Below are 24,971 nucleotides of genomic sequence, written 5' to 3'. Positions count from 1 at the left end.
CTGTAAATTCCAGCACTTTGGGAGGCTGAGGGAGACAGATCACTTGAGGCAAGAAGTTCAAGACCAGCCTGGCCAACATGATGAAACCTCGACTCTACTAAAAAAATACAAAAATTAGCCATGCGTGGTGACACATGCCTATAATCCCAGCTACCTGGGAGGCAGAGGCAGGAGAATGGCTTGAACCTGGGAGGCAGAGGCTGCAGTGAGCCAAGATTGCACCACTGCATTCCAGTCTGGGAAACAGAGTGACTCTGTCTCAAAAAAAAAAAAAAAAAAAAAAAAAAAAAAAGACAAACAGATCAATAGAACAGAATATACAGTCCAGAAATAGACTCACACGTTTGATCAATTCCTTTTCAGCAAAGATACAAAAACAATTCAGTAGTGAAATAAAAGTCTTTGCAAGAAATGACACCTGAACAATTAAATTTACATATATCAAAAAAAGGAATTTCAGTCCACATCTTACAATATATAAAAAATTAACCACAAATGGACCATAGAACAACTACAAAATATAACATTTACAAAATTTCTAGAATAAAATATAGATTATCTTCTAACCTTTGAATAGGGAACGATTTCTTGGATACACAGGAAAAGCACAAATCATAAAGGGAAAAAACATAATAAATTAAATCTCATTAAAATGAAAAACTATTAGGAGAATGAAAAAACAAAGCGCAACTGGGAGAAAATATTTCCATATTATATATCTGGAAAAGGTCTTGTGTATAGAAAATATTCACAAACTTTCAAAATTCAGTAATAAGAAAACAAAACACAAAAAAATGGGCAAAAGAATTGAATACACATTTCACAAAAGAAGACATATAAGTGGCAAATAAGCACATAAAGAGATGTTCTGGCTAGGTGTGGTGGCTCCTGCCTGTAATCCCATCACTTTGGGAGGCCAAGGTAGCCGGCTCCTTTGAACTCGGGAGTTGGAGACCAACTTGGGCAGCATAGTGAAACCCCGTTTCTACAAAAAATACAAAAATCAGCAAGGTGTGGTAGTGTACCGGTAGGCCCAGCTACTTGGCAGGCTGAGGTGGGAAAGATCACTTGAGCCCGAGAGGTGGAGGTTGCAGTGAGCCTAGATTGTGCCACTGCACTCCAGCCTGGGCAACAGAGGCAGATCCTATCTCAAAAAAAAAAAAAAAAAAAAAAAGTTCAACCCCTTTGTCATTAGGGAAATGCAAATTAAAACCATAATAAAACACCTCTACAAACTTACGGACTAACATTAAGGCTCACTATATCAAACGTTAAGATAAGGAGGAACTGGAACTCTCATAAACTGCAAGTGGGAATGTGAAATGGCACAGCTACTTTGTAAAATGGTTTCACAGTTTCTTAAAAAGTCAAACATAAACCTATCATACCATCCAGGCATTTACGCCTACGTATTTACTCAAGAGAAATGAAATCATATGTCTACATGAAGTCTTGTACACAAATGTTCACGGTAGCTTTATTTGTAACAGCCAAAACTTCTGACACACACGACATGGGTGAATCTCAAAAGACTTACTCTGAGTAAAAGAATTCAAACCAAAAAAAGCTTATATTCTATATGATTCCATTTATATAAAATTCTAGAAAATTCAATCTAATCTATAGTGACAGAAACCAGATCACGACTGGGCATGGTGGCTCATGCCTGTAACCCCAGAACTTTGGGAGGTCAAGGAAGGAGAATTGCTTGAGCCCAGGTGTTCCAGATCATCCTGGGGGCAACACAGTGGGACCCCCACCTCTACAAAAAATACAAAAATTAGCTGGGTGTGGTTGTGTGCACCTACAGTGCTAGCTACTCAGGAGACTGGGGTAGGAGGATTGCTTGAGCCCAGAAAGTTGAGGCTTCAGTGAGCTGTGATCGCACCACTGCTCTCCAGCCTAAGTGACAAAGTCAGATCCTGTTTCAAAAAATAGAAAGCAGATCATTCATTGGTTGTTTTGGGAGGCTGTTAGTAGGTTAGGGGCAGGTGGGATATATGGATTACAGAGGGGCACAAGAAAACACTGGAAGTAATGGATGTGTTTGTTATCTTGATTGTGATGATGGTTTTATAGTGTCAAAACATGTCAAAACTATGTCAGATTGTACCTCAATAAGGTTGTTAAAAAATGAATCAACAAAACTGATACATTTAACAACAGAAATCTATGCAGCATCTTGAAAGAATGAGGTAAGATTAATATATATTGAAGATTTCCAAGATATAGTGTGGAAAAATAAAGTACTGTAAGTAGTAAGTTATCATTTATTATTTCATGTTTTAAAAAGGATACTCAATCTACTGTTTCAACAATTGTTTCTATGTGTATAAAATATCTCTGGAAAGACAAAAAAAATTGATATATGTGTTTGTGTGTAAAAAAGACTGAAAGAGAACAGAGAGAATATATACGCTGGAGTTTAGAGTAGAAGAGACTTTTCACCGAACACCTTTTTGAGCTGTGATTCCTTCTCCCTCATGAATATATCACTTTTATTTCTTTTCTTTTTTTTTATTTTTTATATCACTTTTTTAAACAAATATAAAATAACCTATTGATTCCATCTCTGAGGATCTGTCCTACAGGAACAAAGAGTCAAACGACATATGCACAAAGCAATTCATTGAACAACTTTGTTGCAAATGTTAATGGAATCATTGAATGAAAAAAAGTTGCAAAACACTCGCCTTTGGGGATGGTTCTAAATGGAGATGTTGGGGAGACAAGAAAACAAAGTGGAAGTTTGTGTAGGGACTTACTTTCTGCATTTCGGAATAGCAGGAAATATTTTTGGTAATGAGTGGCTGTTTCCTTTTAAAGTAAAAGACCTCAGTGAAATTTTTGTTTATTTTTTCTTTTTTAAGATGAGTCTCACTCTGTCATCCAGGTTGGAGTGCCATAGTGCAATCTTGGCTCACTGCAGCCTCCGCTTCCTGGGTTCAAACTATTCTCCTGCCTCAGCCTCCAGAGTAGCTGATTACAGGCACCTGCCACCACATCCAGCTAATTTTTGTATTTTCAGTAGAGATGGGGGTTTCACCATGTTGGCCAGGTTGGTCTGAAACTCCTGACCTCGTGATCCACCTGCCTCGGCCTCCCAAAGTGCTGGGATTATAGGCGTAAGCCACTGCGCCCAGTCCCGATTTTTAAAAATTTAAATAAAGTACTGGTTTCAGTGTGCAAGGTCGTCATAATAGAAGTGAAAGTGTGTTGCGCTTTGCAATGGACTGAAGATGACACTCACCCTCTTCCGAGCTTCAGATTTCTGGAAGCACTCATGCTGTATGAAAGTGGCTGCAGCAGAAATCCTGGACAGTGGTATGTGGTCTGCATCGAGCATACTCACTGCTCGCTCCAGAGTCATCTCCATGTCTGCATTCCTAGACAAACAGGCACAGATTCAGCCAGATTCCAAACCTCCCACCTCCTGCCTAGCAACCTGGTCCTCCAGAGATGACTCAGCTAATACTGGGAAGCACTAGAACATCTGAACCTTGGCTTTTCTTCAGCCAAAAGAAAAATCAGCACCCAAGATTGGAAGGCAGAGGGACTACTGGCTAGAAATTCTCCAGCTCTGATCAGATGGGAGACATTGGATGATGTCATTTGATTGAATTATACCATATACCAAAGAAAGAAGCTGAACTTTTAAAAAGAAATATGACGCCGAGGTGGGTGGATCATTTGAGGTCAGGAGTTCAAGACCAGCCTGGCCAATATGCTGAAACCCCATCTCTACTAAAAATACAAAAAATTAGCTGGGTGTGGTGGTATACAACCGTAATCTCAGGAGGCTGAGGCAGGAGAATCACTTGAACCAGAGGTGGACATTTCAGTGAGCAGAGATAGTGCCAATTCACTCCAGCCTAAGCAAAAGAATGAGACTCCATCTCAAAAAAAAAAAAAAAGGAAAAAAGATAAATATGTATCCTATGATTCTTACATCTTTAAAAGCAACTTTAAAGGCACAGTAAGACTTTTAAAATAATTCAAAAGAAATCTGTTTACAGAAATTAAACATTATTTCTAGGCTGGGCACGGTGGCTCACATCTGTAATCCCCGCACTTTGGGAGGCTGAGGCAGGAGGAATGCTTGAGTCTAGGAGTTCAAGACCAGTCCTGGCAACATAGTGAGACCCTATCTCTACAAAAAACAAACAAAAAAACCAAAATCAGCTGGGTGTGGTGGCATGTACCTATAGACCCAGCTACTCGGAAGGCTGAGGTGGGAGGATCGCTCGAGCCTGGGGGGTCAAGGCTGCATTGAGCCTCGGTGATGCCACTGCACGGCGCTCCAGCCTGAGCAATAGAGCGAAACTCTGTTTCAAAAACAAACAAACAAACAAACAAACAATGACTAAAGACACGCTTTAAAGGTAATATAGGGCTGTTCTTTGGCTTCAAAGAGGGTTATACCTGATTCATTCCAGGTAATAAAGACACTGGAGACATCCTGAGAAGGAGTTTTCCAATATCTACTAGCAAGTACGGTGAGTAAATACTCTTTTCTATTAGGCTAACCCATGAATACATGCACATGTGTATAGGTGTGAGTGTGTGCAGCATTGTGAAGGGTGTGCCTGTGTGTGGGTGGCTGTGGTACAGGGGGGCGTTAAGGAGTAATGTGCCTCATGACTAAAAACTAATACCCCCTGCTTCTGAAACACATGTTCAAACACAGAAGGGTTACCTCATAAGTATAAAGGGTATTAAAAGTGAAGCAGAAAATTTCTGGCATCTATACTGAGAATTATATAATGATCTCATATTTTTAATGTGCCTCACACGAGTCAATTATAATTGGTTAAAAAAAATGCAGGCTATTACCATTAAAACTAGAATTTGAGTCACTTTTATCTAATGTTTTATCTAATATACACACACCTTTTAAAGGAGAGGGAAATATTTTACATTCATGGACTCTGAGGCCTTTACAGAGAAGTCAAAACTCTGTAAGTCTAGTCTCAAGCTCAGTGGCAAAGTCTTTACCAGCCATCACGGGTGTATTAACTGATGAAAAATCATTCATAAGAGTAGCCTTCTGTTATGCAGCTTTAAAACAAAAAAAAAAGATTGAGCCATTAATCCATCTCATAAGCCATACGTGACTCAGGGAAGTTTGAATTTCCCATCTCTAACACCCACAAATAATTCCATTACTCTAATCCTTTATTTTCCTGAACATGATTCACCTAGAAGCTCTGTGTTCACACTTAGGAAATCCAATGCGATTTCACTTTACCACTAAAAAAATTCCTAAAAGAAGTGAAGACTTCCTCAGCAAGGTTTACTACAGCTGTCAGGGGGTCAACTTTCTGTCTGACTGTCTATCAAGTCCAACTCCATAACATGGCATACATTCTGGCCCAAGTTTGACTCCATTTCCTGTCATCCTCAACCTCTTTTCCTTCCCCTCCTTGGATCTACTACACCCCTCCAATCACACCGGGCTTTTAATCCTTCTCTAAACACTGCCACCTTCTTCACAAGCCACCTTCTTTAACTTTTCCAGCAAGCTTATCATACTACCTAATTCTTACCCATTCTTCAAGACTCAATTCAAATATCTTCATTTCTTCTTGTTCTTCTTTTTTTTAGAAAAACACAGTCCTGTTCTATTACTCAGGTGAGAGTGCAGTGATGTGATCATAGCTCACCATAACCTCAACCTCCTGGACTCAAATGATTCTCCCACTTCAGCCTTCTGAGTAGCGGGGACTACAGTTGCATGCCACCACACCTGGCTAATTTTTTAAATAGTTTTTTTTTTTGGAGACGGAGTCTTGCTCTGTCACCCAGGTTGGAGTGCAGTGGCACGATCTCGGCTCACTGCAACCTCTGCCTCCCAGGTTCAAGCAATTCTCCTCCCTCAGCCTCCTGAGTAGCTGGGATTATAAGCGCCCACCACCACGCCCAGCTAATTTTTGTATTTTTAGTAGAGATGGGGTTTCACCATGTTGGCCAGGCTGGTCTCGAACTCCCGACCTCGTGATCCACCCACCTCAGCCTCCCAAAGTGCTGGGATTACAGGCATGGGCCACTGCGCCTAGCCAAATTTTTAAATTTTTGTAGAGATGTGGCCTCACTTTATTGCTCAGGCTGGCCTCTAACTCTTGGTCTTAAGTAATCCTCCTGCCTCAGCTCAAATATCTTCATTTCTGTGAAATCTTTTCTGTGCCCTTATCCCGGCTAGAGCTATTCTTTCCTCCTCTATTCTCCTACAGCATTCTCCCGTTCCAGCCCCTTTTCTCTCTCTTCCTCCCTCCTTCTCTCTCTCCGCACTCACTTAATGAAACATTTCTTGAAGCCGGCTTCAAGAAATGTGGCTTGAAGAGATGGCAATGGGCCTGGGCTGGAGGATCAGGAAGAGAAAGCTGTTCCCCAGCCTCACTGACCCCTGACCATATTCTCTAGAAGTGAGTCATTTCAACAATTTTTAAAATGGTATCAGTATAAATTTAAAAATGTAAGAGAAAGCAGTGTAAAATACCACTGGTCGGAATATGAGACATTACAGGGGGAAAAAAAAACCCCAGTAACTTGGCCAGGGAGCGGTAGCTCATACCTGTAATCCCAGCACTTTGGGAGCCCGAGGTAGGTGGAGTACTTGAGCTCAGGAGTTTAAGATCAACCTGGCCAATGTGGTGAAACCCCGTCTCTACTAAAAATATAAAACATTAGCCGGGCATGGTGGCAAGCACCTGTAATCCCAGCATACTCGGGAGGCTGAGGCAGAATTGCTTGAACCGGGGAGGTGGAGGTTGCAGTGAGCCGAGATCGTACCATTGCACTCCAGCCCGGGCAACAAGAGTGAAACTGTCAAAAAAAACAAACAAACAAACAAACAAAAAAAACAAAGCAAGACAACACTGTAACTTGTGTGTGTGTAATCCCCCAGTAGCCAGCATTCCTGCCAACTAACAACACAGCCCTGCACGGGCTGGTTCCCGTGATGTTAGAATATGGCTACACCTCTGAAGGCAAAGCAAACATAAAATAATGAATGGATAGCTCCTACAAGTGTTGTCAGACGCTCAGTAAATGCAAATCCCCACAAATATTTTAAAGTATGATGAAAGCAATGCTTTGGAAAGATGACTCTGGAATGGATATGTGTTCCTCGAAAGAAAGAGACAGTGTTGAGGACACTATAAAAGGTTCAGCAGAGGCAAAAAAGGCTTGAACTGGGCTGTTAAAAATGGAAATGGAAAAAAAAGGTATAGTTGAAGGAGATGAAAAATCAAAGAACTAAAGCAGGTAGTAATTATGATGTGGAGGGAAGTCAATATGCTCTGTTTTCTGCTCTGCAGTGCTCTTGGTCACAAATTTGACTGTCAGTCCTAGAGAAGATCCATCCTCTCTGCTTAGTCTCCCTCAACTAATCCCAAAGTACAATGCTCTTGTGGGTTTTGTTTGTTTGTCTGTTTTGCTTTGAGACAGGGTCTCACTCTGTTGCCCAGGGTGGAGTGCAGTGTCACGATCACGGCTGACTGCAGCCTAGACCTCCCAGGCTCAAGTGATTCTGTTGCTTCAGCCTCCTGAGTAGCTGGGACTACAGGCATGCACCACCATGACCAGCTAATTCTTGCACTTTGTAGAAATGGGGTTTTGCCATGTTCCCCAGGCTGGTCTCAAATTCCTGGGCTCAAGCAATCTGCCAGCCTCAGCCTTCCAAAGTGCTGGGATTACAGTTGTGAGCCACCATGCCCAGCCCTGCTCTTGTGTTCTTTAAATTTCTGTAGACACTAATATGTATCACACAACCTAGCACTTGATGACATATCCTATTTTTCACTGCTCTTCTCCTAGACCATCATACATCCCACTCAATTTTCATCTTTAATTTTATTTATTTAATTATTTTTTTTGGAGACTAAGTCTTGTTCTTTCACCCATGCTGGAATGCAATGACATGATACCAGCTCATTGCAACCTCTGCCTCCTGGGTTCAAGCAATTCTCCTGCCTCAGCCTCCCAAGTAGCTGGGATAACAGGCATCTACCACCATGCCTGGCTAATTTTTGTATTTTTAGTAGAGACGGGATTTCACCATGTGGGTCAGGCTGGTCTCGAACTCCTGACCTCAAGTGATCCGCCCACCTTGGCCTCGTAAAGTGCTGGGATTACAGGTGTGAGCCACCATGCCTGGTCCATTTTCATCTTTTTTTTTCTTTTTTTTTTTTCTTTTTTTGAGACGGAGTCTCACTCTGTCTCCCAGGCTGGAGTGCAGTGGCCGGATCTCAGCTCACTGCAAGCTCCGCCTCCCGGGTTCAGGCCATTCTCCTGCCTCAGCCTCCCGAGTAGCTGGGACTACAGGTGCCCACCACCTCGCCCGGCTAGTGTTTTTTGTTTGTTTGTTTGTATTTTTTAGTAGAGACGGGGTTTCACCGTGTTAGCCAGGATGGTCTTGAACTCCTGACCTTGTGATCCGCCCGTCTTGGCCTCCCAAAGTGCTGGGATTACAGGCTTCAGCCACCGCGCCCGGCCCATTTTCATCTTCTGTGATGTTTACTGGGAAGGACCTATGAAGACCCTAATACTCATTTGCAGAACCATCAGTCTCCAACAGGTCATAAATCATGGTTTTAGAAAAATTCATCTGGATTTTTTTTTGTGGTGATTCTTTAAACCTTTTTCATCAGTTTGATTTAGAACATGGGTTTCATCAGTTTGTCTCTCTTATACTCCCAAGTCTCAGTTTTTAGCTGCATTAGTAACCGTTTAACCACCCATTCTTCTTTTGGAAAGCCAGGTCCATTGTTTAATAACTTAGGTCATTATGCAGGTTTATGGTTTTATCCAGTTAATATTCAACATATATGAAAGAATATTCCTTTACATGTGGGAGTTTCACTAGGCATAAAAACTTAAATCTTCAAAATACAGGCTGGACAGAGTTTTGACAATGCAGGACCAAGGAGAACACAGTGTGTGGTCTCAGGGAAGGTGTCCCAGGGAGCAGCCTGGGGAACTGAAATGAGGAGTGGAGCCCAGCAGAGGAAAAGGGGAGGTCAGGTAGGCACAGGCACCACGTTGGGCATCTATCTTCCTCATTACACAAAATATTTCTGGTTCCCTCTCCTTTTCACAGACAGCTAAATTTTCCTTTCAAAATCAGAGAAAAAAGTTGATTTCTATGATTTCTACTCTCTAGAATTTGGGGAAATCTCAGGAACAGATTTCTTACTCATTATTTTAAATTTCTTGACCCCAAGTGTTCCTTCTATTCTTTGAAATATGATTAAATATTCTAATACAATTTGCCCTGTCTATTAAAACAATAATCCAAAAATAGTATGACTAATACTTGTAGAATTTGAGCAACAAAAGAACCTAGATGGCAAAAAGTAAAGCTTATATTTCATTTCTCCTTTCTGTTATTCCTTCACTCTTTCACTATATACTTATTTATTTATTGAAATAAGATCTCACTCTGTTGTCCAGGCTGGAGTACGGTGGCACAATCACAGCTCACTGTAGCCTCAACCTCCCTGGTTCAAACAATCCTCCCACTTTGGCCTCCGGAGTAGCTGGGACCACAGTTGGGAACTATCATGCCAGGCTAAGTTGTTTGTTTGTAAGAGAAATGGCGTCTCCCTATGTTATCCAAGCTGGCCTGAAACTCCTGGGCTCAAGCGATCCTCCAGCCTGGGCCTCCCAAAGTGCTAGGATTATAGGTGTGAGCCACTGTATCTGGCCTCATCATATATTTATACAGTGCCTACTATAGACCTACTTCCATTTTAGGGTGCTGAGAATATAAAGATGATTGAGCACTCACAAAAAGCTCAAAGTCCAGAGGGAGAACAGATAAGCAAATGAGTAGCCACAATATAATATTCTGATAGAGACACTCACACAAGGCTCAAGGCTCCCATCTGGGGCACCTAAGCTAGACTGGGAAGGAAGTGGTCAGAAAAAAGGCGGTATCTGAGCTAAATCCAGAATTATAAGTAGTCAGACAAAAATAGAGCTGCATATGTAAAGGTCTGGAGTGGGGGTAAAGAAGGAAAGAGAGAGAGAATGAATACGGATGAATATCTTGCATTAAGGAAAGTAAAGAGGTTCCAGGTGGTTTGGGTATTGGTTATGTGGGTATGTTTGGGGATGGTGGTGGCGAACGGCAGAGAAGAGTAGAAGGAGAAGAGGCTGAAGTGATGAGCAGAGCTGAAAACACAACGGGCCCCGTATGTCATGCCTAAAAGCATGAACACTTAGTGGAATTATGGAAGGGTTATAAACTGGGGAGAGAAACAGTCAGACGTGGAAAGGTAATTCTGACAGTCCTAGAGAACGGTTCTGACTGAGCAAGACCAGAGGCAGAGAGGCCTGTGTAATGGAAATGGAAAGAAGGATAAAATTCAAGACCCATTATAGAAGGAAAAATATGGCTTGGTGATAGGTGACTAGAGAGGGAGAAGATAGGAATGACTTCCAGGTTTGAAAATAGTAGACTACAGCAGGAGGAGACGGGTGGAAGTTGAGGACAGGGAGATGATGAGTTTAGTTTAGGACATGCTGAGTTTGAAGTATGTAGGAGATTGTTACATTTTCATATAGGTACAGAATTCGGCATCGAGGATGGAATTGCAGACAAAACTTTGAGAACTATAAGGATAAAAGTGAGGTACACAGGGCCTCTCTGGAAGAGCATCAAGACTTGGAATAGAAGGGTTACTGAAGATGCCTCCTTTGGGCAGACAGAAAGGGAGCATGCAGAGAAGACTAACAAAGAATGGCTGGAGAGCTGAGTGGAAAACCAGGGGAAGCTAGTGCCCTGAAAACCAAGGGATGAGAGAATTTCATGGTGTCTCAAACACCACCCGCAGGTTGAGTAATATAAGGACTGTTTATATTACTCAATATAGTGTCTGCTTAGAATGTAGCAGGTAAGGCAGTTATTGCTACATTTGTCAGGAGACCGTTTAGGTGGAATGGAGGGGACTGAAATCATATTGCAGTGGGTTGACGAGAGACTGGGAAGTGACAGGGTGGTTCAAGAAGCAAGGGGCACAGAGATGAAGGAAGAGAACGCCAGCTGTTGGAGGATGTCGGATAATAATTTTTTTACCATCAAAATCATTTTGCTAAAATTGTGGCTATCACAAATCCTAGACTATGGTAGGCATTCCATAAATTTTGAATTACCTGTTTAAAAGCCTTTATCAGCTTTTTCCTCCATAAACAATGACCTGCTACACTTTCTCTCTCTCTCTCTTTTTTTTTTTTTTTTTGAGACGAGGTCTCACTGTGTTTTCCAGGCTAGAGTGCAGTGGCACAATCTTGGCTCATTGCAACCTCCATCTCCTGGGCTCAAGCAATCCTCCCGCCTCAGCCTCTCGAGTAGTTGGAACCACAGGCGCACACCACCACACCCAGCTAATATTTGTATTGTTTGTAGAGATGGGGTTTCACCATGTTGGCCAGGCTGGTCTTGAATTCCTGAGCTCAAGTGATTCGCTCGCCTGGGCATCCCAAAGTGCTGGGATTACAGGCCTGGGCCACTGCTCCTGGCTCATTTTTCCTCTTGGTAAGTACGCTCATATTGCCAAAGGTTTGCTTACTATAAGAAATGTTAGAAATCTTGCCAGGCACGGTGGCTCACGCCTGTAATCTCAGCACTCTGGGAGGCCGAGGTTGGCGGATCACGAGGTCAGTATTTCCGGACTATCCTGGCTAACACGGTGAAACCCCGTCTCTACTAAAAATACAAAAAATTAGCCGGGTGTGGTGGCGGGCGCCTGTAGTCCCGCTACTCAGGAGGCTGAGGCAGGAGAACGGCGCGAACCCGGGAGGCGGAGCTTGCCCTGAGCCGAGATCATGCCACTGCACTCCAGCCTGGGCTGCCAAGAGAAAAAAAAAAAAAAAAAAGTTACAAATCTCATGGTGAATTTTACATCATAAAAAATATTTCCTGTGTTAAGATTAGATTAGCCTTCATCATTTTGAGAAGTAGTTTATCAATGATGCCTATCTGGTCAGTGAGCATGCTGTACAATTTCACTTGAAGGGATGTTTAGAGGTAATACCTATCATTAGACAACTTTAGCAATCAAATGACAATAACATATCTAATGTTTTATCCTAATCATGTTAGATCATTATTGCAGGAGTTACTGATCTAATCAGCCATCCATTTCTCAATCTTTCTCTTAGTAACGTGCTCAGTTTATAAAATTTGTGCTCAGGCATTAAATTTGAATAAGGGTTAAGTTCCAAACGCTAATTTAGTCAAGCTATAAAGTAAATAGGAAGGGAAAGGAATGATTTAAAAATTCAGTTATTTTAATAATTTAATATGGGCAAAAGAACACCCCTTCAAATCACTGACACTAGAAATGTAAAAGGTACCAAGTATCAAAGGAAGAAGAGACATCTAGAAGTCAGCCATCTAGCCATCTTTCCTTAGCTCTTTTTACAGTCACAGTTATCAAAATGGCATTTGAGGTTCACACTTAGCACTAGGAATAAGCATTTTTTCCTTTTATTTCATGGGATGATGAAGAAAATACACGTGCAGTTCTCCATTTCTTGGCCTACTTTGGAGTTTAGAGCAGATTTTCATATGGCTGAGGGGTAGGGTCCCTTCAGCCAGCATCTAATCTGGAACAGATGGACTAAATGTCACATTTCTGCACAAAGCTGCCATGTGAGCAGGTAGCCTGGCCCCTGTCCCCGAGGTAAATAGGCTGATCTGTCAATTAGGCAGCTGCCTGAAAAGTCATTATTTTAATCACTTATCTCTGGAAGCCTTTCTCTCAAGCTCCAGAAGTGCCAGCTCATGCTGTCAGGGCTGTGGGAACAGAATGTGCTGGCAATGACTGAGCTGCAGTCAGGAGGGGACTTACCCCAGCTGGGAGTCAGTGAAAGTGCTTCTCTCGGTGAGCAGATTCCCACTTCCCCCTGCCGCCGCCTGGCCAACGGTCAAGTGCGCTCTCCTCCCGCTGGAATCCACGGCGACACTGGGCCCAGCTTCCCTCAGCGTGCGGGTGCTGTGGAAGGAGCTCTGGTGCCAGGAGGACCTGGAAGCCCTGTTCTGAGTGAGGGGCTGCAGGGGCACCAGTGGCCTGACCTGCCCAACGGTGAGCCCTGCCGTCAGGTAGTTCTCTTTCTCCAAGAGGTTGCCCATGCTGCGGCTGGTCCCTGGCCTGGGGTACGTGAGCAGGGCCGGGTTGGCAGGAATGCTGTCAAAAACGGTGTCGCTAACAGAACCATGCTGGTACTGTCTGTGGTACGTGTCAAAGTGGCGCTGCCTGCTTGTGGTGCCAGCACGGTTGACCCCCACAATCTCGGAACGAGCGTATCTCGGTGGCACTAGGAGGGCGGCCCGCCTGCTTTCTTGATGGCGCAGGGTATGTCCAGCCTGGCTTCTCTGGTTGTACTGGTAATCGCTGTGCGTGTAGTGAGCCCTCTCCGGGCTGCTGTCAGGAGAAATCTCCAGCCTCCTCAGAGGATGCCTCAAGGACCTTTCTTCCACCAACTTCTGGGAGCTGTACTGTGCTGTTCCTCTTCCCCAGCGACCTTCATAAGTGGCAGTTGTGCCAGCCTGCACATGAGAGAAATAAAGTTTAAAGGAGGCATAAATCAGATTTCAGCTTTGCTGAGGACTAATTACTCTGGGACTATTACCCAACACATCCGTTTCTCTGAATCAGATGACGAGAAGTTTGCCCCTTTCTGGGTAAAGGCTTTTTGAAAATAAGACTTGGTTGACTTGAGTCATATTTATTTGCACTAGGATGTAAGAATGTTTAACATCCCTAGTTTTCCATGGTATCCTCACAATAATAAATTTTCTTAAAGCTCATTTAGGAAATGATAATACTTGGGAAAAGTAAACACTCAAAAATAATCTTAGGAAGTTTGAAAAATTTTCATGGTAATCTGATTACTAGGGTTACATTCTTTGATATCCTACCTTTAGCATGTCATAGGTTTTAGGAACAGGGGAACGGCCTCCAACAAAATCATTTTCAACCAGGTGTAGGTTGTAGACATACTCAGGAACACTGCTGGTTCGGTGAAGATTTCCTGCAATCAAGAAAATATTAAAATAACTCAGAATGTAAGTGGGCTAATTAATATTTACAGACTGCATAACAACGATGTACTAAACTTAAATTTAAGTAATGGAGGCCAAGAACAAGTATTACATGTACATTAATGTTTTTAAATGCTAGTTTCACACCACCCTGGGATATGGCAAGTGATCAAAGGTTATCAAAACATTCTCTACAAAAGTTTTTCAGCTGGGCGTGGTGGCTCACACCTGTTATCCCAGCACTTTGGGAGGCAGAGGCAGGTGGATCACCTGAGGTCAGGAGTTCGAGACCAGCCTGGCCAACATGGTGAATCCATCTCTACTAAAAATACAAAAATTAGCTGGGCATAGTGGCGGGCACCTGTAATCCCAGCTACTCGGGAGGCTGAGGAAGAAGAATCGTTTGAACTTAGGAGGCAGAGGATGCAGTAAGCCAAGATCACACCACCATTGCACTCCAGCCTGGGCAACAAAAGCGAAACTCTGTCTCAAAAAGAAAGTTTTGGCTGGGTGAGGTGGTTCACGCCTGTAGTCCCAGCACTTTTGGGAGGCAGAAGCGGGCAGATCACCCGAGGTCAGGCATTCAAGACCAGCCTGGCCAACATGGTGAAACCCCATCTCTACTAAAAATACAAAAAATTAGCTGGGCGTGGTGGTGGGGACCTGTAATCCCAACTACTCAGGAGGCTGAGGCAGAATTGCTTGAAACCAGGAGGCGGAGGTTGCAGTGAAGCTGAGATCACTCCATTGCACTACAGCCTGAGCAACAACAGCGAAACTCTGTCTCAAAAAAAAAAAAAGTTTTCAAAATGAAGTTGAATTTAAAAAAGAAAAGAAGGGAGAGGAAATTCACAAAATCTAAAATGATTGGTTGTTACAGTGCTGAAAAATTTGGGACTCATTGTCTGGTTTAGGTGGTCTGGACTATAAACTTCAGTCTCCCAAGTCACAGAACTCTGTTCCCAGGGCAGGAATTCGGAAGCTTCTTGTAATAAGCAGGTGTAGGCAATAAATATAATGGTGACTCAGCTCTACTAGATAAGACAGCTTGTATAAACAACAGGGTAGGCCAGACGTGGTGGCTCACACCTGTAATCCCAGCACTTTGGGAGGCCGAGGCGGGTGGATCATGAGGTCAGGAGTTCAAGACCAGCCCGGCCAACATGATGAAACCCATCTCTCCTAAAATACAAAAATTAGCTGGGTGTGGTGGCAGGCGCCTGTAATCCCAGCTACTCGGGAGGCTGAGGCAGGAGAACCCAGGAGGCGGAGGTTGCAGTGAGCCAAGATAGTGCCACTGTATTCCAGCCAGGGCGACAGAGCAAGACTCCATCTCAAAAAAAAAAAAAAAAAAAAAAAAAAAAAAAAAAAACAACAGGGCAGATCAGCATGATCAAGGGAAACATGGATCAACTTAAGGCCAACACTGGGGTTGAGATATTTGGCAACAGGAGAGTTAGGCAGGAAAGGAAATCAACCTTTATACTCCATCCAAATGGCTGCTTTTGTGGAATCACCTGGCCCCTCCTTTGTTTGGTGGTCTAATAGCCAGCCCACTCTCATGAAAACATAGACAGGAGCCAGTCTTTTGTGCTCAGCTCTGTGAAGCCTGCAGGAATTCAACAGATGCCTGTCTCGTACATCTTCAAATACTCCTCTGAGGAGTGCGGAGTGGTGGAAAGCAGTATATTGTGTCCCTCTTCTGCCTCCTTTATCCTTCTCTCAGCTTTTTTTTTTTCTTTTGAGTTTTCTCTTACTGCCTTAAAAAAAGGCTAATCAAAATAATCAACAATCTCCAAAAGCCAAGTAATATCTACTTTCTTACGTTTAACTGAAATTTCTTTTTCTGTCATGGAGCATCTTTTAGAAATCGGAGGGAAAATATACTCAATTAACTCTTCTAGGCTTTAGAGACTCATGAAAGATGTTGAGAATACAGCAACACAGGCAGCTCCTTTCCAGTGCAATGGGAACACATCAACATAACTTCCAATAAACTGTGATCAAGACAAAATTTCAAAATACTGACGATACATTCAAGGGGAGGGAGAATGGTAATTTGAATTATTTTTGTCAGAGAGCCAGAAAGTCTAAATCCATCCCAAATTATGTTCGTACACATGTCCTTATTTCCTACAGCCAAACAATCTGCCTGATAAACAATTTTCAGGCCTCAAGGAGCCTTGTGAGGAGGCAGTGACAGGCTTGTAACTGTCACCCTAGAGACAAGGGCAGTTGAGATAAACCAGGCATCTCCTGTTTCCAGGGGCTTGATTTCTCCACAAGGGCTGGCAAAAGGTCAGGCAGCCACTTAATTTTTAATCTCTATGGCAAAGAACGGCTGGAACTTGGATCTTAAATAAGGAAAAACAATTTTTTCCCATAAATTTTATTAGAGATGGAGTATCACTATGCTGCCCAGGTTGAACTCCAACCTCTGAGCTCAAGTGATCCTTCTGCCTCAGCCTCCCTTACTTGAAAGCAATCTTTTCCATGACCCCACAGCCAATTTAAGAGAGAAATTAAGGACACATTAAGAGTTGGATCCTTAAGGACGCTGCAATTTATTATTATAAATAAGTTGAAAACAACTCATATTATTATTATTGTTATTATTTTTTGAGACAGAGTTTCGCTCTTGTTGCCCAGGCTGGAGTACAATGGCACGATCTCGGCTCACTGCAACTTCCGCCTCCTGGGTTCAAGGAATTCTCCTGCCTCAGCCTCTGTGAGCCACCATGTCCGGCCTCATATTATTATTTTACGTTAGCTGAGGCTCATGCCTAGGCTAACCCTTTATCCTCTACTCTGCACTCCTTCTCTCCTCCCCAGGTCACTAGGGAGGTAGGTCTGCAAGGGCCCTGCTGGTGTGGGAAAGGAGGTTAGCAGGCCAGGTACAGGGAACGTAAAAAGGCTCTAATCCTGAAGAGTCTGGGGGCCACAGTACCCTCAGCATTGGGAATATGCAGAAAGGGGAAGGGGTCGGGGTAGGGGGAGTGGTTGGAGACAGTGCTTACACTACCCCCACCCCAAATAAAACAATCCTTTGTACAAAGGCTGTGGCCAGGCAGAACATTATTAGTTAGCTGATACATAAGAAATCCAATTTACTGTCTTTATAAAAATTAGTTTAGGGCTATCCATGTTCAAATCTTTATACCACATGATAACTGAATTAGGAAAGTCAGGGACAATCTAGAATGGCAAAATACTAATGGTCATTTATGGACTGTAGCTGGAACCATTAATTCCTGTTACTGTATAATAAAATGGCAGGTGATGAAAGCAGGCAATTTTAGGAATTCAAGAAAAATTCTGTAAATCAGCCCCTCTAGCGCATCATCACCTGGAATACACCCTTGCCCTAATTCCAGGAGTAGGGAGATATTCAGGAATAGCTAATAGCATGCTTCTTCCATCTTGAAGCTGAGATTCCTGCAAAGGTTTTCTAAATGTGTAACAATCTTTGGACAGGACCCAGTGAAACAGTATATCCTATCACATAGCTAATTAATCAATGTGTTTTATAATCAGGCTTATTGAACTAAAATGTTTAACTGATGTTAAACATTCACGTTGTTGCTGTGAGTTTTAAGGCTTTTTAAAGCAACTTGCGTGAACTCCTTACATTTCAATGTGACTTTTCTTTTAAGGAGCTCAAATTATTTTATGTTCCTTTATAATATTCTGTGATGCGGAGCCAGCTATCATCTCTGTTTATAAATAGGGAAACTTAAACTACCTGCTTTAAATTGCAAAGAGATTTAATAGTCAGGGTTGAACTCTGGGTTCCTCCTTTCCCCTGGTCTTTGCTGTGGTGGCTACTATGACATTGTCATTTATCAAGGCCTTAGAGGGATTATTATTATAGTTTTGATATGAGGACAAAAGATTATTTTCTCTTGGCAGGGTGCGGTGGCTCATGCCTATAATCCCAGCACTTTGGGAGGCTGAGGGGGGTGGATCAAGAGGTCAGGAGATCGAAACCATCCCGGCTAACATGGTGAAACCCCATCTCTACCAAAATACAAAAAAAATTAGCCAGGCGTGGTGGCGGGTACCAGTAGTCCCAGCTACTCAGGAGGCTGAGGCAGGAGAATGGCAGGAACCCGGGAGGCGGAGCTTGCAGTGAGCCAAGGTTGCGCCACTGCACTCCAGCCTGGGTGACAGAGCGAGACTNAATTGCAAAGAGATTTAATAGTCAGGGTTGAACTCTGGGTTCCTCCTTTCCCCTGGTCTTTGCTGTGGTGGCTACTATGACATTGTCATTTATCAAGGCCTTAGAGGGATTATTATTATAGTTTTGATATGAGGACAAAAAGATTATTTTCTCTTGGCAGGGTGCGGTGGCTCATGCCTATAATCCCAGCACTTTGGGAGGCTGAGGGGGGTGGATCAAGAGGTCAGGAGATCGAAACCATCCCGGCTAACATGGTGAAACCCCATCTCTACCAAAAATACAAAAAAAATTAGCCAGGCGTGGTGGCGGGTACCAGTAGTCCCAGCTACTCAGGAGGCTGAGGCAGGAGAATGGCAGGAACCCGGGAGGCGGAGCTTGCAGTGAGCCAAGGTTGCGCCACTGCACTCCAGCCTGGGTGACAGAGCGAGACTCCATCTCAAAAAAAAAAAAAAAAAATCATTTTCTCTTTCCTCTAAAACCTTCACTTATGAAACTCCAAATACTCTGTGAATATTAATTCTTTATTTGCCAACATAAGTTTTTAGAAGAAAGCTGCTTCTTCAGTTTTCAGATGAATGAATTGAGACTGGTTTAATGGTTCCCCAAATAACAAGGTAGTTGGAAACAGGGAAAAAAATAAGATTGAATTTTTAAACCACAGACACTCTTCCTGTGGAATACACATGAAAGATGTGACTCCAGATATTCAGCCTGCAAGTTGGCGCAATCAATGGTTTTTCTGGATAAACAGCCAATCTCAAACAACAAATAATGCAGATTAATTTGCCTAGACAGTCATGAGTTTGAGATCAGTATGGTGGATTAAAAGTGAATTAACGGCTGTGTTCTAAGATTTTAAAGAAATTTTGGACTGAGTAAAATTTTTTAAAGTAAACAGAAGGATGGAAATGAATTTCTTTAAGTCATTTTCTGTTCGATCAGAGAATAAGATGCTATCGTGATGACTGCTGACCATATAAAATAACTCAGCTATGTCCTTTTCTGAAAATAGAAGCAAGAAAGCAAACAAAAACATACTATACACACAGGTGCATCCTGCTTTAAACAAATCCAACATGAAAATCCAGATTTTCTTACACTGAAAATTGAGGTGTGATTCTCTTTCAAAGGATGTGTTTATTTCGAAAAAGAAGTAGGCATATTCCCTACGTTGAAGAAATCCATAGACTTCACCTGGAACCCCTATTCTACCACTTTGTATGTGTCTGGACAAATCAGTTAGATGCCTGTTTCCCATAATTCCAGCTACTAACAGGACTGCTGAGAGAGGTTTACCTGAGAAAGCATACACTCAAACACTTTCAAAATTGTGAAGTGATGGGTTTCAGGACATGTCATCCCAAAATACAGTACTTGGCATTTGAGGAAGCAGCAGGGGCAGGAAGTGCACCCTTATGCCTTCCTCTCATCCCTTCTCCCTTGAAGCAGACCATATAAAATCAAGCTGACCTTCCTTTGAATTAGGTCAAAGACTCATTCCAGAAGGATCCTTCTTACCCCTGGAGAAAAGGAATGTCACAAAGGGAAGAATCTGAACAAACAAGCCTTGCTAAATTCCCTCAGTTTATTACCATTAGATCAGGCCCACCTTTGTCTCATCAGACTTCTGCATGACTGTATAAAAATACAGTCTTCTGCCAGGCAAGGTGGCTCACGCCTGTAATCCTAGCACTTTGGGAGGCCCAAGGTTGGCGGATCACCTGAGGTCAGGAGTTCAAAACCAGCCTGGCCAGCATGGTGAAACCCCGTCTCTACTAAGATTACAAAAATTAGCCGGGCATGTTGGCAAGCAGCTGTAATCCCAACTACTCAGGAAGCTGAGGCAGAAGAATTGCTTGAACCCAGGAGGCAGAAGTTGCAGTGAGCCAAGATCACGCCATTGCACTCCAGCCTGGGCAACAGAGAGAGACTCCATCTCAAGAAAAAAAATAAATAATACAGTCTTCCCTGTTTCTTTGGGTCTTCATTTCTGAAAACTCCCATGTCACATAAAACTTATAATAAACAAATTTGTTATGCTTTTCTCTTGTTAATCTGTCTTTTGTTATGGGGTCTCAGGCATAAACCTGGCGATAGGTAAGAAAAGAAAACTTTTCTCCTCTACTCAAGCAAAATGCAAAATGAGATAAGGTTTTAAATAGAATTTGAGTCATAAAATTTGTTTTCACATTTTTTCATGAATTAGTCTATTCTAATAAGAGGGATAAACTAGTGTGCATGCTTTACACTGTGTTGTAGAGCAGCTTTTTTTCTGCTAAGTTTACCATTGGTCTTGAATTGGACTTTTTCTGGTTTTTGATTGACCTGCCACTGAGGAGCTCGATGACATTACTGTGTTTTCCAGCCATTCATTTCACTTGCACAGTGCATAATGTGCTTTCGATGTTTCCTAAAGAAGGGGATGTTTTACTAGGAAATATTTCAAATTAACATGGGCTCAGGCAACATTACCTAAATTGTTTTTTCTAAAAACACCATGCACATATTACGGAGCCCATTTTAAGGAAAATGAAGTAGGTAGTTGCAGAGTAACTTTAAACTCCACCCTTCTCAAATAACAAGTAATTCAGGTCAAACCAATTGTGGGGGTTGGGGGGTAATGGTGAGGGAGGTCTGTTTGGATGGTGGTAGGATTCTAAATTCCTCAGAAGATTGCAGAGGTGAAGCCTTCACAGGACAATGTAATTTTCTCCCTTTCCCAATCTGAATGTTCATTGGAATGATATGATTCCTAAGCAGCTGTTATGGAAAAAAGAGCTTTGTGTTTGGTCACCAATACAAACACCGCTCGAAATAATGAATTATTGTTAGGGTTAAAAATACTCAGTTGAGGCCAGGCATAGTGGCTCACGCCTGTAATCCCAGCACTTTGGGAGGCCAAGGTGGGCAGATCACTTGAGGTCAGAGTTTGAGACCAGTCTGGTCAACATGGGGAAAGCCTGTCTCTTCTAAAACACAAAATATAAACCCTATCACTAAAATACAAAAATTAGCCAGGTGTGGTAGCAGGCACCTATAATTCCAGCTACTTAGGGGCTGAGGCATGAGAACTGCTTGAACCCAGGAGGCAGAGGTTGCAGTGAGGTGAGACTGTGCCACTGCACTCCAGCCTGGGCAACAGAGCAAGACTCCATCTCAAAAAAAACAACTAAGTTAATTTTCATAATCACAGTTTTGTGAACAATTTTATTATGTAATTGGTTAGATTTAATATATTTATGAAATCAAATTGACAAGTCTCTATTGCCGTTCCATTACCTGTTTCTGGGCATATTTTTAAAAAACCAACTGCAGTTTCTCTTACAGTAAGCAGATGACAGAGAATTGCTAAACAAGCAAGACCTTTATACAGCCTGCTTCTATTAGAGAGAAGAGAGGAGCACTCACATTCAGAAAAGCATCTTTTCTTTTAATCTTCTAGCACTGAGTGTGGTTTAAAAAAAGTGATTTGGTTCACGCTGAGCTCTAAAAGGAGGATTTCTGGAGTTGAAGATGCGTATAGAGGGCCCCACAGAAACAGGTGTGGTTAAACGTAAGCACAGAAATCAGCAGGTGTTCACTAATAGTATTGATTTAAACGCTGCAGGTAATTGGGCTAACAACCATAAGCAGTTGTCCTCACAGTGTGGATTCACGTTGGTCTTTTAGAAGGAAAGAGAGCCTGAAAGTCTAAAAGCTTATCGTCTTCCTGTATTTGGTCTTTCTACAGTAATCTCTGGCTTGCAATAGCTCTCATTCTCCACAAATCTTAAAAGATTTAACTTCTCCTGTCGTGCCCGGTGAGCTCAAGGCCTGTAAATCCCAGATTGGTGAGGCGAACGGGCGGATCACGAGGTCTAGGAGATCGAGCATCTTGGCTAACACGGTGAAACCCTGTCTCTACTAAAATTACAAAAAACTAGCCGGGCGATGGTGCGTCGCCTGTATCCGCTACTCGGGAGCTGAGCCAGGAGAATGGCGTAAACCGGTAGGAGCTTGCAGTGAGCTGAGTCCGGCAACTGCACTCCAGCCTGGTTCGACAGCGAGACTCCGTCTCAACAAAAAAAAAAAAAAAAAAAAAAAAAAAGAAAAAGATTTAACTTCTCCTATTACAGTAAAGTTGAGGACATGGTATTCCAGGTAAGACATGGGATCCTGACACTTATTAGGAGGAATTTGTATAACAATTCATATTTGAATGGATCCTTAAAGTCATTTACTAGCAAAAGTAGGAGCTTAAAAGAAAGCATAAAATATGCTGAGACTTATCAAAGACCATAAGTATGCCCGTACTCCTGAGTTGGTGAAGGAATTTTTTTTGTTTTTTGTCTGCCTGTGTTGGCATAAAACATAGGATTGATTCATTTCCTTGGACTTACATATTTTTTAAAACTGTATTTTATCTTCTATTCTTACTTTCCAAGAAGAACAACCAGATATTGATGGAAACCACAACAGCCCAAATAAGCATTTGCTTAGGCTGGAAAATAAGTAGAATTTGTTGGTTTAGAAAACTACAGTTGGCCGGGCGGGGTGGCTCACGCTAGCAATCCTAGCACTTGGGGAGGCTGAGGAGGGTGGATCACTTGAGTCCAAGAGTTTGAGACCAGCCTGGGCAATATAGTGAGACCTCGTCTCTACAAAAAATGTAAAAATTTAAAAATTAGCTGGGCGTGGTGGCATGGGCCTGTAGTCCCAGCTACTTAGGAAGTTGAGGTGGGTGGATTGCTTGAGCCCTGGAGACAGAAGTTGCAGTCAGCTGATGTTGGACCACTGCACTCCAGGCTGGGTGACAGAAAGCAAGACTCTGTCTCAAAAGGGAAAAAAAATGGGAACACTGTGGTGAACGGTTGTTTCAAAGCAGATGAAAGTCTAATAAAGTTTTATACTATTGAAAATTTAACCAACAGTTGTACAGTGCTGTATTTTGTGACCAGTTAGCTCACATAATCAACCATGAGAAACAACTTGGTGTATTAGGTATATGCTGAAAAGCACTGGCTATGAGTTCTTACGAAGTTCAATATGCCAGGGAGAGAATAGCTCTCCTGCAAGAGTGGGCCACACATTCCACGTGCCAGTGTGCAACTGACTAATCCATCGCCATTATCACTCACACGATACACTGGCCACTAGAGTCCTTATTTTTCAGGAGGCCCCCTGAGCAATTCAAGAACTATCCTCTGATATACCAATTTATGACATTTGGGGGGCAATCCTCAAATAATTGCTCTAGGTAATGACAAAAATACATTTTAAGTGTCCCCCTCCCACTTTTTTTATTGAGATGGAGTCTTACTCTGTCACCCAGGCTGGAGTACAGCGGTATGATCTTGGCTCACTGAAACCTCTTCCTTTCAGGATCAAGCGATTCTTGTGCCTCAGCCTCCCAAGTAGCTGGACTACAAGTGCGTGTCACCACGCCTGACTAATTTTTGTATTTTTAGTAGAGATGGGGTTTTGCCATGTTGGCCAGGCTGGTCTCAAACTCCTGGCCTCAAGAGTTCCACCCGCCTCAGCCTCCCAAAGTGCCAGCACTTTAGGTGTGAGCCATTAAATGGCCCTTTTATATTACAGGTGTTCATGTCATATTTTATTTGAGGTATTAGAATATGTAATTGCAGAATTTGTTATTATAAACTGGTAATTTGGCATCCTGGTGAAGTATTAAATAGAAATATCCTGGAAGTATCTAAATCTGTTCATTTCTCAGCCAGGCGTGGTGGCTCATGCCTGTAATCCCAGCACTTTGGGAGGCCAAGGTGGGCGGATCACTTGAGTCCAGGAATTCCATAAAAGCCTGGGCAAAAAGGCAAAACCCCGTCTGTACAAAAAAATACAAAAATTATTCAGGTGTGGTGGCATATACCTGTAGTCCCAACTACTCAGGAGGCTGAGGTGAGCGAATGGCTTGAGCCCAGGGGGCAGAGGTTGCAGTGAGTCAAGATGTACTCCAGCCTGGGCAACAGAGGCAGACGCTATCTCATGAATGAATGAATGAATGAATGAATGAATGAATACACTGTTCATTTCTGTAACTGTGTCTTTACTTTGGCATTCCTGCCAATTTATTTGCTGAGTTATCTCGTAAGACTTTAAGACTTGTAAGACTTTATAACTTCAATGGCCAATATCACATTATACTCCCAATAGTATTTTAAAAAAGTGAATTTAAAGAACTCACAAACTATATTTTGCTTTAAAATACTTACTAGAGGCCGGGCGCGGTGGCTCACGCCTGTAATCCCAGCACTTTGGGAGGCCGAGACGCGCGGATCACGAGGTCAGGAGATCAAGACCATCCTGGCTAACACGGTGAAACCCCGTCTCTACTAAAATACAAAAAATTAGCCAGGCGCGGTGGCGGGCGCCTGCAGTCCCAGCTACTCAGGAGGCTGAGGCAGGAGAATGGCGTGAACCTGGGAGGCGGAGCTTGCAGTGAGCCAAGACTGCGCCGCTGCAGAGCGAGACTCCGTCTCAAAGAAAAAAAAAAAAATACTTACTAGAGGTTTTCTTTGTAATGACTTTCAAGTCATTATATTTCCCCTGCCTCTCACTTGCCAGGGCTAACCCTTCCCAACTGATTTACAACTGCTATCGCAATTCTTTTTTTTTTTTTTTTTTTTTTTTGAAACAGTTTCGCTCTTGTTGCCCAGGCTGGAGTGCAGTGAGGTGATCTCAGCTCACTAGGTTCAAGCAATCCTCCCACCTCAGTCTCCCAAGTACCTGGGATTATAGGCACCC

At 42.7% G+C, this 24,971-nt stretch overlaps 1 protein-coding gene across 1 annotated transcript in view; it reads right to left on the bottom strand.

Annotated features, from left to right (window-relative positions):
- Positions 1-24,971, bottom strand: part of PKP2 (plakophilin 2) — a 117,599-nt gene that overhangs the window by 84,287 nt on the left and 8,341 nt on the right. The window contains exons 2-4 of the mRNA XM_017886048.1: positions 13,925-14,037; positions 12,855-13,552; positions 3,251-3,386 (exon numbers count right to left, since the gene is read on the bottom strand). Of these exons, the coding sequence (XP_017741537.1) occupies positions 3,251-3,386; positions 12,855-13,552; positions 13,925-14,037 (947 nt within the window). The remainder of the gene's footprint in view (positions 1-3,250; positions 3,387-12,854; positions 13,553-13,924; positions 14,038-24,971) is intronic.

Source organism: Rhinopithecus bieti, unplaced genomic scaffold (assembly GCF_001698545.2).
Source record: "Rhinopithecus bieti isolate Rb0 unplaced genomic scaffold, ASM169854v2 scaffold_72, whole genome shotgun sequence".
NCBI lineage: Eukaryota > Metazoa > Chordata > Mammalia > Primates > Cercopithecidae > Rhinopithecus > Rhinopithecus bieti.
The sequence above is the reverse complement of the archived record's forward strand: the minus strand, read 5'-3'. Positions and strand labels throughout refer to the sequence as shown.